This window comes from Bos grunniens, chromosome 1, assembly GCF_055505025.1.
Source record: "Bos grunniens cultivar Pamir isolate PY7600 chromosome 1, Bosgru_T2T1.0, whole genome shotgun sequence".
NCBI lineage: Eukaryota > Metazoa > Chordata > Mammalia > Artiodactyla > Bovidae > Bos > Bos grunniens.
Window position 1 is genome coordinate 16,084,582 of NC_141165.1, and position 15,995 is coordinate 16,100,576.

Consider the following 15,995-nt stretch of genomic DNA (forward strand, 5'->3'; position numbering starts at 1 on the left):
CTCAGATGAAAAGGTAGAGGAAATTTGATAGGAAATACACAGCATTATAGCAAACTTCATTCAAACACCCAAGCCTGAAATCTAACTTGCTATTATCAAGTATTCTGGGAACCATGCCTGCTAGTTGGTGGCAGGAGAGACGGTCTCCAGCTCAGAAACCAAACACGGGCAAATGAAACAGAAGATGCCCGAGTGAAGCAATAAGCAGCAGAATTAACCGGGTCGTATATACAATCACCTCCTTTTATTTCAGGAGTTTGGGTTTTTCAGAGCAAGGGGAAGGTACTGTCAAGAGGTGTCACCTTCACGTCCAGGTAAAGTGGACCACCAAATAGGAACCCATGAAAAAGCCAAGAGGGCAAAAAGAGAATTGGACTTCCCAGGGATTTCTATCTCTGAAATGTATTTTGAAATTATTACCTCTAAACTAGCTGAGGCCGGAAATGGCAATGAACTTCTGATGACAATGTCCTGTTCTCATCCCATTTCAAGAGGGCCCCATTCTCACCACAGCCACACCTGAAGGCATCTTAAAGAACACAGAAGATCCATGTTCTAAGATGTAACTCGGTCCTTTGCCACAAGACTGAGTGGCCCTGGGGCCCACTTAGTGTCCGCGAGGACACTAAGACACACATCAATGGCCCTGCATCTCTCCGGCACAGTCGTCTTTGGCAGGGTCATCTATTTCTCAATATGGACGTGACTTGGGGAGACAGTGAACCAGGCAGGTGACTGAAACATCCACAGGAACACGAACAACATCCCAGCCAGAGGCGATGCTTCAGTGAGCCCTTCCGGGTTTGTAGTGTATATCTGACCCACCCCAACAGTGATGCAAAGGGACCCTTGAACTTGGCACACAGCAAGAGAAAGGATATTGCCTTTAAACCCTTCTTGTAATGACCTCAAGTTAAAGGCTTCTGCTTTTCTTTGCCAAAGTCCTCAAATAAATGCTAGCAAGTGTGGAGTTCCCCAAACAAGGAAACCACCGCACACCTGACTCATCACCAAAGACTGAACATGCCAAAGGGAAGAAGCATGTAGGTCAGCTGCTTGTCGCACCTGGTCAAGCTGTTTCAGCTGGGTGTGCTTGAGCCTTGGCGGTTCTGCGCACAGAAGCTCATGGTTCCAAAGCACAGGAAAAAGTAGACATTCCCTCACATCCTCGGAGAGCTGGTCAGGGATATGGGCACTAAGCCATGTCTCTATTTCCCAAAAGAATAATCAGCAACCTACCTTCAGGGGAGACCTGGAAAAGAAACAGTTAAGCTATTGAAAGAGAATCTGTTTTTCTCCTTCATACGGTGTTTATTCATTTTGGGTAAGAGTAAGCGTATGTGATGATAACCAGCTCCGTGACAGAACATCTCCAGGTTGATCTGCAGTTCAGCACCTATTGCGTTTCTCCTGCTGGAAAGAGGATTCTTTAGGTGGGGGCAATGGCTGGAACCAGGCTGCCTGTACCCTCAGCAGGCACAGGACCCTGGGCCAAGTGTTGACAGAGGTAGTTTTTACTTTCATACCCATAGTACTATGCAAGTATTGAGTACAAAGAGTAGGCTTCCTTTGCATTTGAAGGCTTTCTGTCTTCAGAAGAGGCTGGTGGAGACTTGAGTGATCATCTCTTCCTAGTAGAGTCCAGCTCGCCTTCAGATCACAGGGAGACCCAGGACTTCCCGGGTGGTGCTAGTGGTAAAGACCCCCCCCTGCCAATGCAGGAGATGCAAGAGCCGTGAGTTCAATCCCTGGGACAGGAAGATTTCCTGGAGGAAGTCATGGCAACCCACTCCAGTATTCTTGCCTGGGGAACCCCGTGGAGAGAGGAGCCTGGCGGGCGACAGTCCATAGTGTCACCAAGAGTTGGACACAACTGAAGCAACTGAACACGCAGGCAGAGCCCAGGGAGACCCAGAAAAGGGGCCTGATGCTCTCCTTCCAACTCAGAAAGGGGCAGGATGTTTTTTTATCATCAGGCCCCAGACTACTTCTCCCACTGTCATATTGCAAACCTTTTTGTATCACTTTGACGCAGATGGATCCTGGTACAAAATACCCTTAAATGTGATCAATACAAAAAGCTTCCCATTAGCTAAGAAGAGTTATAAAGTATATGCACTTATTTCTCCAGACATAGAAGGGAAAAGAGAACAAGCCAAGGCCTGTGTGGTTTTTTTTGGGGGGAGTTGAGGGGGTGGGGGGTGGCACACCCAAATAGTTTGGCATAACCAGCTACATAAAGCCTGAAGCCCAATTCACTCTGTTTTGATTAAGAATGAGGTGCTTTTTTATTATCATTTTCCTTGGAAGTAGGGGAGAAAGAGGAAGCTGTAAAGTCAAGAATCAAAATACAGTGAATCTGGAAGGCATCTGGAAGCAAAACAGAGATTTAAGACTAGTGCGCACAGGAAGAAGCCTTGCCTTAAAACCCCTGCCTGCTGCACTGAATCGTCTTAATTGTCGAGTTCACGGTCACTAGGCTTTTCTCTTCATTTCCAGCGATGCCGTACGAGCGAGGACTCATCGTTGACCACCTCGGGATCTCGGGGGTGATGCCTACACCGGACCGGAAGTAGCAGCAGGGTGATTAAAACGAGAAGGATGACTCCACACACGCTCATGAGAGTATAGGAGACGATCCACAAAACGGGCTCGTTCAACGGCAGGGCAGGGACGCAGTTGCTGGCTATGTCCTCTGTTGAGAAAGGCCCAGAAATTTCAGACACCGGAGCACCTGCGATTTCTGAGGAGACAGAAGGGGGAAAAGCCACAGCTATGAAACGAGCAGTCATCTCTATCACATGACACAAGAGACAACCGTTTGCTTTATCAGCCACAGTCAAGTCACATTGGCTCTCATCTTCCAAAGGCCCCAGAGTCTGAGCGCACACCAGGGAGGTCTCGGTGGCCGTGTGCCTTCAGAGGGTCCAGTCCCCTTCTTGCTGGAGTGACAGTGTGTCTCAAGGTCTGCAGGTGCTGAACCCACATGGCAGAGAGCAATGTGTGGAAGGACACTGAAGCATCAGGTCCTTCACGACAGAACGGAGCACCAGGCAGGTGAGCATGTACCACTCAGAGCCCGCTGGTGAGTCGCGTGGCTGTGTGCCCTCAGTGGAGATGGGCAAGGAAGAGTAAGAAGCATCTAGAACAGAAAACTCAGCTGCACCTGCCAGAATCATGGGGATTTACCCTGTGGAGTCACCCTGAGTTCCTGCTCCGTGGTCGATTCCATAGTAGGTAACATGCCTACATCAGCCTGACCCACACTCCTAACGGGTTCCAAGACCAGCGGGGTCAGCCTGGCCCAGGAGACTTTTCCCCACCCCACCCTTGCCCCACACTTAGACTTGTACACATCTCCAGTGTGCACAGTGCCCAGAATCAACAGAGGTAAATGAGGGGCTTCCCTGGTGGTTCAGTGGTTAAGACTTTGCACTTCCATTGCAGGGGGAGTGGGTTCAATCCCTACTCAGGGAACTAAGATCCCACATGCCTTGAGGTGAAAAAAATAAAATAAAAAGAGTGTTAAATGAGTATACCAGTGGATTTAGGACATAGTTGGTAACAAGGAAAAAAAAAAACAAACCAAAACAGCTACAATTCTACCCATTACTTTGCAAACTGATTCCTGAAAAGCATTCTCCCTGGAGAAGGACTTCCCAAAGCAGGTTTGGGGATCACTAGTATTTCATTTGTCTGTACTAGACTGATCTGCTCCTTTCCAAGTGTAGAATTTACTTGGCATCCCAAGTTTTACTTGGAAAAAGGAAAAGGCCTCATTTAAACTGACTCATTTAAACCCATTTAAACTGACTGCTAAGCATTTAATTTTCCTATAGGTGAAGCCTCAAGATCCTAAGGCCTGCCCAGTAAGATCTTTTTTTACTGAGGGAAGAAAAAGTCAAAACGATAATGGAATCAGCCTTTAAAGGTATGGTCTAAAGTGAGGGGAAAGACAAATGTGAATAATTTGCAAAGAGGCTGCTTTTTCTTACTACAGATGTGGATTCTGTTAACACGGATCCATGGCTTTTTCTCTTCCCAGGTGGCGCTAGTGGTAAAGAACCTGCCTGCCAATGCAGGAGACATAAGCGATGTGGGTTTGATCCCTGCGTTAGGAAGATACCCTGGAAGAGAATATGACAACCCGCTCCGTATTCCTGCCTGGAGAATCCCACGGAAAGAGGAGCCTGGAGGGCTACAGTCCACAGGGTCACAGAGAGTTGGACATGACTTAAGTAACTTAGCATGTAGCATGCCTGACTTTTTCTAAAAGTGATGGGAGAGAAAAGCAAGAAACAGAACGTGCAAACATCTCTGAAGAGAGGGATGCGGACCTTCTGTTCGTCTAGACGCTCAAGTGCCTACAGCCATCCTCAGCTAATGACAGAAAGAAAAGTGAAGTGTTAGTTACTCAGTTGTGTCAGACTTTTTGCGACCCTGTAGACTGTAGTGCGCCAGGCTCCTCTGTCCATGGGATTCTCCAGGCAAGAATACTGGAGTGAGTTACCGTGTTCTCCTCCAGGGATCTTCCTCACCCACGGACTGAACCTGGGTCTCCTGAATGGCAGGCAGATTCTTTACCATCCAAGCCATAGGGAAGCCCTAGAGCATTTAACAAACATTACATAACAAGGGCTTCCCTGATGGCTCAGTGGGTCAAGAATTCACTTACCAAGCAGAAGATGCAAGAGACACAGGTTAGATCTCTGGGTCAGGAAGATCCCCTGGAGAAGGAAATGGCAACCCACTCCAGTATTCTTGCCTGAAGAATCCCATGGACAGAGGAGCCTGGTGGGCTACAGTCCATGGGGTCACAAAGAATTGTATACGATGGAGCATACACATTGTTACATAACAAAAATAACCTTTATTACAAAGGGATAGTATGGTAAAAAATTGGAAACTGTAAGTAAACAAGGAAATAAAAACACGCTCAAAATTTACCACTCAGAAATAGCCAATACTGACATTTTTGAATATAATCAAAGGCATCAATTTTTTAAACAAAGACGGAATCATGCTGTTCCATACACTGTATTTTCACTTTATATGTGATATGTCTTTTCATATCATTTAATTTTCAACCATGCTGTTTTTATGATTACACAAAAACCGTATTATAGATGTATCAAATCTGCTTACCAATCTCTGAGTCCATTTAAGTGGTTTTTAATATTCCCACCACTGTGAACACTGACATATGAAACATCATGTACCTAAGTCTTTGCCCTTATTCATAGTTTGTTTCAGAATGAATTAATAAAGTACAACTATGGGTCAAGGTACGCTCACTTTTAGGCATCTAGATATATGCTGACAACATACACACAAGAAAGGCTGAGACTACACACATGCCCATCAACACAAGCTGGGGTGCCACTTCTCACACTCTTACCAACATCAGCATCTGTAAGGAAGAACGATGGTTCTCAATCCAAAACCATGTCTGTAGTTCTTTGATTACTAGTTGGGGGCCCATTTGAAAAATACCCTCATTGACCATTTCTATTATAATTCCTATCTTTTTCTCATGGATTTGTAAGAGTCATGTATATAGTAAAAAACTTTCTTTTGTTGCAAATGTCCTTCCACAGTAGGCCATTTGTCTTTTCAAAGATTCATTTCCTTTATAAATAGAGAAGCTTTAACAAGCAATTATGAGAATGAAACATGCTTAGTGGAAAGATAATATCTTAATAGAACAAAGCGCCAAGAAATGAAAAGTCACTTGAAACCACTTCTGTTTCCAGACAAGATGGAAGAGGGACAAGATTTACCCTTCCACTTGAAACAATTAAAATAATAGACCAAAAAAATATGAAAAAGATTCTGAAGATATTAAAATTTGGGTAAAGAGACACAGTAAACCCTGAGGGATGGAAACAGATGGAGCCAGCCTCCCAGGTACCCTTCTTCCTACACTGAGAGACTTTCTGGGCAGTGGAACAGTCAAGGGTGTCACCCAAGTTGGGGGGACAGAGGCAGAAACCCAGAGAAGCAAAGGCTCTTGGGGTTTGCAGGTAGCAAGATGCAGAGGAGAGAGTGAAACCCCACACATCCCCAGAGGACTTCCCCGGAGCTGTCAGCCCAGCGCTGACCTTAAAATGAATGAGGGCCAGTGAAAGAACCACTTGGAAGGATGAAAAGAAACTGTGCTTGGAGCTCACACAAGAATCATGTGAGCTCACACAACAATAATAATTCTTATGCTCACATAAGAATAATGACTGTGGCCAGTTATTTCCTGTTTAACTGCTTCCCACAGTGAAAAACAAAAACCCAGAAAAACTCACTCTTTAAGGGTACTTAAAGAGTACTAAAGGTCTTTCCTTTGTAGTAGGAAAGATTATCCCTAGACTAACACTACTCTGATGCCTCTGATAAAGCTTAAAAGCAAGACAAAAAAGGATCAAACTCTTTATGAGGAAATTAATTGTGACCCAGAACAAATCTCAAGAGTATTTTAAAGAACACAAAAGTATTCAGCACCCAACAGGGTAAAATTCACAATGTTTGTCATCTAATACAAAATTACCAAAGTGCAAAGAAACAGAAAAATTCATAACAGGGAAAAATTAATAAATTAAACTTTAGGAAGAAATAACACAGGTGATAGGATTATTAGAAATTATATTAAGTCAGTTATTATTACTCTATTCTACTTAGGAAATGATAGACAAAATATTCAGTTCAGTTCAGTTCAGTCGCTCAGTCGTGTCCGACTCTTTGCGACCCCATGAATCACAGCACGCCAGGCCTCCCTGTCCATCACCAACTCCTGGAGTTCACCCAAACTCATGTCCATCGAGTTGGTGATGCCATCCAGCCATCTCATCCTCTGTCGTCCCCTTCTCCTCCTGCCCCCAATCCCTCCCAGCATCAGAGTCTTTTCCAATGAGTCAACTCTTCGCATGAGGTGGCCAAAGTATTGGAGTTTCAGCTTCAGCATCAGTCCTTCCAAAGAACTCCCAGGACTGATCTCTTAGTCACATTAAATAGAGACATGTGCTCAGTTGTGTCCACCTCTTTTGTGACCCCATGGACTATAACCACCAGGCTCCTCCGTCCATGGGATTCTCCAGGCAAAAATACTAGAGTGGGTTGCTATTTCCTTCTCCAGGGAATCGTCCCAACCCAGGGATCGAACCCACGTCTCCTGTGTCTCCTACATTGGCAGGCAGATTCTTTACCACTGTGCCACCTGGGAAGTCCTAAAATACAAACTATAAAAAAGACATAAATCAAACTTCTAGGGATTAGAAACTACATTACATGAGATGAAAAATATACTGGATGGTGTTAATAGCAGGTTACACATTGGGAAAAAAAAGATAAGTGAACTTGAAAACAGAGCAATATGAATGACTAAAATGAAACAAAGTAAAATACTGAAAAAAAATAGAAAATCAGTCACCTGTGCAACCACCCAAATAAGAGGAGAGGATGGGAGGCAGAAAGAGTATATGAAGCAATAGGAACCAAAAATTTTCCAAACGGGATAAAAACTATAAACCCACTGATCCAAGAGACTCAGAGAACCCCAAGTACAAGAAACACGAATACACTAGTGAATTGCTGATAACCAGTGTTAAAGAGAAAATCTTTAAAGAAGAGAGGAAAAGAAATATTATGTACCAAGCAACAAAGAAAAGGATTGTAGATGATTTCATGTCAGAAACTATACAAGCTCTAAGTGGAGTGATATCTTTAGAGTACCAAGGGGAGAAACCCAGCCAGCCTAGAATTCTATCCCAAACAAAAGTATTTATGAAAAGTGAAGATAAAGCAGTGTTTTCAGACATATACAAGCTGAAAGAATTTATCATAAGCAGACATACACACACATACACTCATGTATTCATATTGAAATATTATTCAGTCTTGGACATCTTGCCATCTGAGCAACATGGATAAGCCTGGAGAATACTGCTAAGTGGAATAAGCCAGGCACAGAAGGACAAACACGGCACGATCCACCTACATATGAAATCCAGAAAAAGTCAAACATAGATTCAGAGAGTACAACAGCGGTTGCTGGGGGCTGGGAGTACAGGTAAGGGGAGATACTGGTTAAGGGAGGCAAAGTTTTAGTTATGCAAGATGAGTAAGTCTGGGATTTAAGGTACAGCATGGTGACTGTAGTTAACAGTACTGTAGACTTGAAATTTGCTAAGAGGGTATACTTAAGTGTTCTTACTACCAGCAAAAAAAAAAGGAAAAAAGGATTATGTGAGATGATGGATATGTCAACTACTTTGAGTAATCATTTTACAGTGGGTTCCTCGGGAGCTCAGTGGTATAAAAACAGCAACAAAAAAACCTGCCTGCCAATGCAGGAGATGTGGGTTCGAGCCCTGGGTTGGACAGACCCCTGGAGGAGGGCATGGCAACCCACTCCAGTATTCTTTCCTGGAGAATCTCCATGGACAGAGGAGCCTTGCGGGCTACAGTCCATGGGGTCACAAAGCGTTGGTCATGACTGAGCAACTAAACAACAATAAATCATTTTACAACGTACACGCATATCAAAGCATCAAGTTGTACACCTTAAATATACATAGCTTTTATTTGTCAATTGTACCTCGATAAAACTGAAAAAAAGAAAGAAAGCATTACCTCAGATCTGAACTATCAAATGCACTAAAGGAAACCCTTCCAGCAGAAGAAAAATGAGATCAGGTAGAAACAGGGGTTTACACACAGAAATGAACACTAGAAATGGTAACTATGTAGGCAATTGTAAAATCTTTATTTCTAACTTTAAATATTTAAAAAGATAACTGACTGATTCAAGCAAAAGTAATCACAATGTACTCCAATCTCCAATTGGAGAATGTACACAATCTCCAACGCAGGAGACATAAGAGATGTGGGTTCGATCCCTGGGTCGGGAAGAACCCCTGGAAGAGGACACGGCAACCCACTCCAGTATCCTTGCCTGGGAAATCCCATGGACAGAGGAGCCGGTGGGCTACAGTCCGTAGGGTCACACAGAGTTGGACACAACTGAAGTGACTTAGCATTCAGGCATAGGAGATTTGTAAAATATACGTGATAGTAATATTCTAGAAAGGACAGAGGCAAGAAAGGGAAGGGCGGTTTGTAGGTTTGTTTACTACAGGAAGCGGTAGGCGTGATAAAGTAAATGGATACTACAAACCCTAGAGCCACTAAAATAACACGGCCAAGAGTCATAGCTAGTAAACTAGCTGAGGAGATAAAAATACTCAATTCAAGAGAAGATGGAAAAAGAGAAAAAAGGAACAGCTGAGACAGAGAAAACACATAGCAAGACTACAGACTCAAATCCAACCGTATCAATCATCTCATGAAATATAAATAGTCTACACTAGGGGTTTGTGAACTTTTTCCATAAAGACCAGACTGTAAACATGTTAATTTTGGGGGTCACACATGGTTTCTATCACATATTCCTTCTGATTTTTTAACAACCATTTAACAATGTAAAAACCATTCTTAGTTCACGGGCCATATGGAAGCAGGTCACATGCCAGATTTAGCTACTGGCTGGTGTTTGCTGAGGTCTGGTCGAAGCACTGCAGTTAAAAAATGGGGACTGTCAAACTGGATAAAAAGCAAGACCCAACTATACGCTACCTACAAGAAACCCACTTTAAATGTTACTACTCAATTATGTTGAAAGTCATAGGATTTAAAAAGATGTATCGTGCCAATGCTCATAAAAAGAAGCCCAGAGTACATATAATAATATCAGACAGGAGATCCAGAGCAGAGTACTATCAGATAAATACAGTAATTTCATAATGATAAAATGTTCAGTTCATAAACATGGCATAATACTAGATGTTTTTATACCTAATAACAGAATTTCAAAATACATAAAATAAGAATGGTAAAAGTGTAAGGAGGAAGAAACAATTTTACAAAGAGAGTAAGAGATTTCAAATTCTTTTTCTTAAAAATAGATAGAAAATAACAAAGGACATAGATGACCTGAACAATTCTCTCACCTAACTTAACAATTATAGAATACTCCACCCACACAACAGAACATGCAGTTTTCAAGAGCACTTGGAATATTTACCAAGATAGACTATTTCCTGGGCCACAATACAACTTTCAATACATTGAAAAGGAGTCAACTTATAGTAAGTGTGCTCTCTGGCAATGGTGGAACTAGACTTAGCAACTGAAAGATGACTGGAAAATCCCTAAATACTTGGAAACATTTCTAAAACTATAAAATGCTTAGAAAAAACATAGGAGGAAATCTTCATATCATCAAGTGGAGCAACAAATTTCTTAGCTATAACACCAAAATACACAATTTATAAAAGAAAAACATCAATTGAGTCTTATTTCATAAAAATTAAGAATATGTCCTCTTCGAAAGATAATGTTAAGAGGCTGAAAATATTGGGAGAGAATATTTGCAAGTCCCATTTTTGACAAGAGATTTGCATTCTGAATATAAAAAATTCTGACTCAAAAATAAGAAAACAAGTGTGTGTGCTAAGTTGCTTCAGCATGACTCTGCGACCCTATGGCCTGTAGCCTGCCAGCCTCCTCTGTCCATGGGACTCTCCAGGCAAGAATATTGGAGTGGGTTGCCATGCCTTCCTCCAGGGCATCTTCCTGACCCAGGGATCTAACCTGAGTCTTTTTATCTCCTGCGACGGCAGGCGGTTCTTTACACTAGCACCACCTGGGAAGCCCAAGAAAACAGCAACTTAGTATAAACATGGGCAAGAAAACCAGAAAAGATACTTCACCAAAGAAGATGCTGCTGCTGCTAAGTCGTTTCAGGCGTGTGCGACCTCATAGACGGCAGCCCACTAGGCTCCTCTGTCCCTGGGATTCTCCAGGCAAGAACACTGGATTGGGTTGCCATTTCCTTCTCCAATGCATGAAAGTGAAAAGTGAAAGTGAAGTTGCTCAGTCGTGCCAGACTCTTAGCGACCCCACGGACTGCAGGCTACCAGGCTCCTCTGTCCATGGGATTTTCCAGGCAAGAGTACTGGAGTGGGGTGCCATTGCCTTCTCCGAAGAAGATGGGTGAATGGCAAATAAGCACATGAAAAGATGGGAAAGCCTATTAGCCATTAGGGAAAGGCAAATTTAAACCACAATAAGACACCACTACCTACCTACTAGGGGCTTCCCCAGTAGCTCAGTGGTAAAGAATCCACCTGCAATGCAGGAAACTTGGATTTGACCCTTAGGTTGGGAAGATCTGGAGCAGGACTAAACAACAGCAGCAGCTACCTATTAGAATGGAAAAGACTGGCCATATCAAATGCTGATGAGTATGTAGATGCACTGAAACACTCAATCACAGCTGGTGGGAATGGAAAATGATGCAGTCAACTCTGAAAAACAGTTTGGCGATTTCTTAGGAAGAAAATCACGTCCCCTTGATACGACTCAGCCATTCCACTTCTAGGCATTTATTCAGGAGAAATGAAAATTATGTCCAAGGACTTCAACACTAATTTTCAGAGCAACTTAATTTATAACAGCCCCCAAACCCAGAAATAACCCAAATATCAAAAGGTGAAAGGGGGTAAACCAATTATATCTGTGCAACTGAGTAGGCTGCAGTCCAGGGGGTCGCTAAGAGTTGGACACGACTGAGCGACTTCACTTTCACCTTTCACTTTCATGCATTGAAGAAGGAAATGGCAACCCACTCCAGTGTTCTTGCCTGGAGAATCCCAGGGACGGGGGAGCCTGGCAGGCTGCCATCTATGGGGTCGCACAGAGTCGGACACGGCTGAAGCGACTTAGCAGCAGCAGCAACTGAGTACTGCACAGCATAAAAGTGAATGAACTAGTGATACATGAAACAAAAAGAAGTCAATCTTAAAACAATTACGCTGAGTGAAAGAAGCCAGGCAAAAAGGAATGCATGCTATGATTCATTTATATGAAATTCTAACAAGGGAAAAGGAATCTGTAGTGACAGAAGGCAGAGCAGGGGCTATCTGGGGTTGGGGTTGGGGGCAGCAAGGTCTAGGGGGTAGATAGAAAAGTACAAGGAAATTTGGGGGCTTGATGGAAATATTTATCATCTTATGTAAAACTTTTCAAATTGTACCCTGTAATGTGAACGGCTCATTTCATATCTCAACAACATTTTTAAAAAATCAAAAGAACAAGGCAGTCAAAAAATGCATCAAAGAATAACAGATGTGAAAATGATTGCATTCAGGATGAAAAAGAAAAAACAAAACCAACCCCAGATCTGTTAGGTTGCTAGCAATTGATTTTAGCATTGTTCTTTAAGTGGAATGCCCAAGCTTATACACTTTTTCATATCACACACACACCTTCCTAGACTTATGTGGGGTTACATCGCAATAAAAGCATGGTGAGTTGAAAATATCACTAAATCAAAAATGCATTTAATACACCTAACCTACTGAACACCCTGGTTTAGCCTGGACTATCTTAACTGAGCTCAAAACACCTACATTTGCCTACAGGTGCGCAAAATCAGGGCTTCCACTTGGCTCAGTGGTGAAAATCCACCTGCCGTGTAGGAGACCTGGGTTTGATCCCTGGTTCAAAAAGATCCCCTGGAGGAGGAAATGGCAACCGACTCCAGTATTCATGCCTGGGAAATCCCATGGACAGAGGAGCCTGGTGGGCTATAGTCTACGGGGTTGCGAGAGTCGGACACGACTTAAAGGCTGAGCATGTACACATGGGCAAAATCATCTGAGACAAACCCTATTTTATAACACTGGGTTGAATCTCTCCTGTAATTTATTGAATACTGTATTGAAAGTGGAAAACAGCACCTGTGGGTACCGAGTAGTTCTAAGGATATCGGTTATTTACACTTGTGATCACCTGGCTGACTGGGAGCTGTGGCTGCCACAGCCCAGCACCCCACAAGCATCGGACCACGTATCTCCAGTTCAGTGAAGGATCCAAATTCACACCTCGAAGTAAACTTTTTACTGAATGCATATGGCTTTCACACCATTATAAAGTCAAAAAATCTCAAGTCAAACCATCGTTTAAGTCTAGGACCATCTGTACATATATATAAATACAATAAAAATAGTAAAAAAAAAAATCATCCAACTTTCTTTAATGTACGTGTGTCGTTCTTATAATCAGGAAAGTTATGTATCTTTTAAAAAGTTTTTGAGAACTAGCACCCATTTAAGGTTGTCAGACATAATGTATCATCTGGAGACACCAGACTTCTCATTTGCTAACTAGCTACTCAACATGAAGGGCTTTCCAGGTGGTAAAGAACTTGCCTGCTAATGCAGATGTTAAAGATGCAGGTTTGATCCCTGAGTTGGGAAGATCCCCTGGAAGAGGAAATGGCAACCCACTCCAGTATTCTTGCCTGGAGAATCCCATGGACAGAGGAGCCTGGTGGGCTATAGTCCATGGGATCACAAAGAGCTGGACATGACTGAGCATCTGACCATAGCACTCAACACTAAAGGAAAGTTGATTTTCAATTACATCTGGGGCTTCCCTGGTGGTCCACTGGTGACCTGCCAATCTGCCTGCCAATCCAGGGAACATGGGTTTGATTCCTGATCTGGGAAGATCCCACATGCTGTGGGGCAACTAAAGCCACACACCACAACTACTGAGCCAGTGCCCTAAACCTATGCTCCAGAACAAGAGAAGCCACCGCAATGAAAAGCTCGCACACTGCCACTAGGGAGTAGCCTCTGCTTGCTGCAACTAGAGAAAGCCTGTGTGTAGCAGCTAAGACCCAGTGCAGTCAAAAATTATTATTTATTTAAAAATAAATGAATAATAAATAAACAACATCTAGAGGATATTTTCTAGAAATGCCACTCACAGAAAAGCCTGCACATATATTCAGTTCAGTTCAGTTCAGTCTCTCAGTCGTGTCCGACTCCTTGCACATATATTACACATGCTATTAATTCTTTGGTCTCAGAACTTTTAACTTCATTTGTTGTTTAGTCGCTAAGTCATGTCCAACTCTTCGTAACCCCTGGAATGCAGCATGCCAGGCTTCCCTGTCTTTCACTGTCTCCCAGAGTTTGCTCAAACTCCATGTCCACCAAGTCGGTGGTGCCATTCAACCATCTCATCCTCTGCCACCCACTTCTCTTCTTGCCCTCAATCTTTCCCAGTATCAGGGTCTTTTCCAATGAGTCGACTCTGCATCAGGTGGCCAAAGTATTGGAGCTTCAGCATCAGTCCTTCCAAAGAATATTCAGGGTTGATTTCCTTTAGGATTGACTGGTTTGATGTCCTGAGAAGCCATAGTATACTGTAGCTAAAAGCATGGTCCCTGGGGTTCAAATCCTACTTGTCACTTATGAGCTGTGTCATTTTGGTCAAGTTATTTAACTTCAGTGCCCTGCAGTTTCCCATCCGTAAAGAGAAGATAATAACAGCACAGTCCTTGTTGTGTGGGTAATCAAGTGAACAGGAGTTAAGTACTTAGCATGGCGCCTGGAGTAAGGCCAATGTTTACAGAATGTCAGCTGTTAACACACTGTTATTCTAAATCCTTTCACCAAAGTCTTGGGTTAAAATTTTAATCATGCATTTTTCATCTTATCGCCTAGGAGGTGAGGACCTAGTTGATAATGAATGTCTGAAGAAGATATCTCCTTTACCAACTATAACATTTATCATGGTCAGGTCCTTTCCATCATAGTGTACAAAACAAAGTGACTTGTCCCCTTTGATGGATGGATTAGTCAGTACTGAGATGTGTTCTGAGTGGACATGGTTTACTAGAAAAGTGTCCTGGGTTACAGGACAGGTGTAATGGATTTGGTACCACCTTGCTCTGCAACTACCTGAAGTCGTTTACTATCCCGAAGCCTCGTTGTTGTTTTCTGTAAAGTGAGGAAGCAGGGCTGCCTAATCTATGTCTTTGGGGGCCCTTGGCTTTGGCATCATTTGGTTGTACTCTAAGTAAATGTCAGAGGCGTATCTCTGAGACTCTGTTCTTAACAGCTAACTTTCCTATTTTTAAACATGAACCAGAAGATCCAATTTCAACCTGCAGCAAAGAAAATTCACAGTGAAACGACTGCCACAATCCATGATGTGTCTCAGATTTTCTAAGCTGAAATCTATACAGCTCTTGGGTGGTAAATGTCTCAATCTATAAAAAGAGATGGGTGGTATTTCAGAAGCTTTGGATACATTAAGAGAAAGTTGTCAATTTTAGCACTTTATTATTTTCCTAGCTTTAGGACACTTGGCCCAGGCAACAGAGAGGCAGTTGAAAGTATTGCAGTGCCTCATACCTATTCCAGGCACGGGAGACTGTGCTGAAGACCCCGGTTGGCCCGCTCCATGATTCACTGTGACTCCTGCCTTGTTTATCTGATCTGAGACTAGAATAGTGACTATCCGTAGGAGTGGAGGGTGAGTCGAGGAGAAGCAGGGGCAGCAGAACAGAAGCATCTTGGGGTCTTTTTCCAAAATACCCATCACCCTCCCACCCACCACCATTCTGATACAGCGTGGCTACAGACGGAGGTGAGGCTATGGAGCATGCATATTTTAAAAAGCTCCCCAAGAGGTTATAATCCAAGAGCTCCTACTCACTGCTCTCCTTCCTGCCTCAGCCCATCCCTTATACAGAAGTCTAATCCCAGAAACTAAGTGGTGTTTGACAAACACAGATTATTATGAAAACCAAAATAAGACCCAGGGCAGGGGAAAGGGGAGTTCCCAAAGATTTTTCAAGTGCTGGTTGATGCAAAGGTAGAACTTTCTCCTGCCATAACATAGAAATGAGAATAAAACAACGCTCAATTTAAAATATGCAGCTGAAGTCAGAAACAGACCCTAGTGCTGCAGTTTCAATACCCAGAAAGTAGGGGGCAGGGTGGTGGTGGTGGTGCCTGATGCCAGCACCAAGGAGAGATGTACTAGAGCTGAGATGCCAGTGAAAGTCTGGCCCATCGGTACAGGGAGCCAGAAAATCTCTAACAATAAGTAAGCCTGACTCTCTCTGAGGTTTGAGAAGGGGTAGAAGT

At 43.1% G+C, this 15,995-nt stretch overlaps 1 protein-coding gene across 2 annotated transcripts in view; it reads right to left on the minus strand.

Annotated features, from left to right (window-relative positions):
• Positions 1-2,263: 2,263 nt before the first annotated feature.
• Positions 2,264-15,995, minus strand: part of BACE2 (beta-secretase 2) — a 107,701-nt gene continuing 93,969 nt past the window's right edge. For both annotated transcript variants that reach the window (XM_086341423.1, XM_086341323.1), the window contains one exon: positions 2,264-2,743. In XM_086341423.1, the coding sequence (XP_086197549.1) occupies positions 2,490-2,743 (254 nt within the window). In that variant the 3' untranslated portion in view covers positions 2,264-2,489. The remainder of the gene's footprint in view (positions 2,744-15,995) is intronic.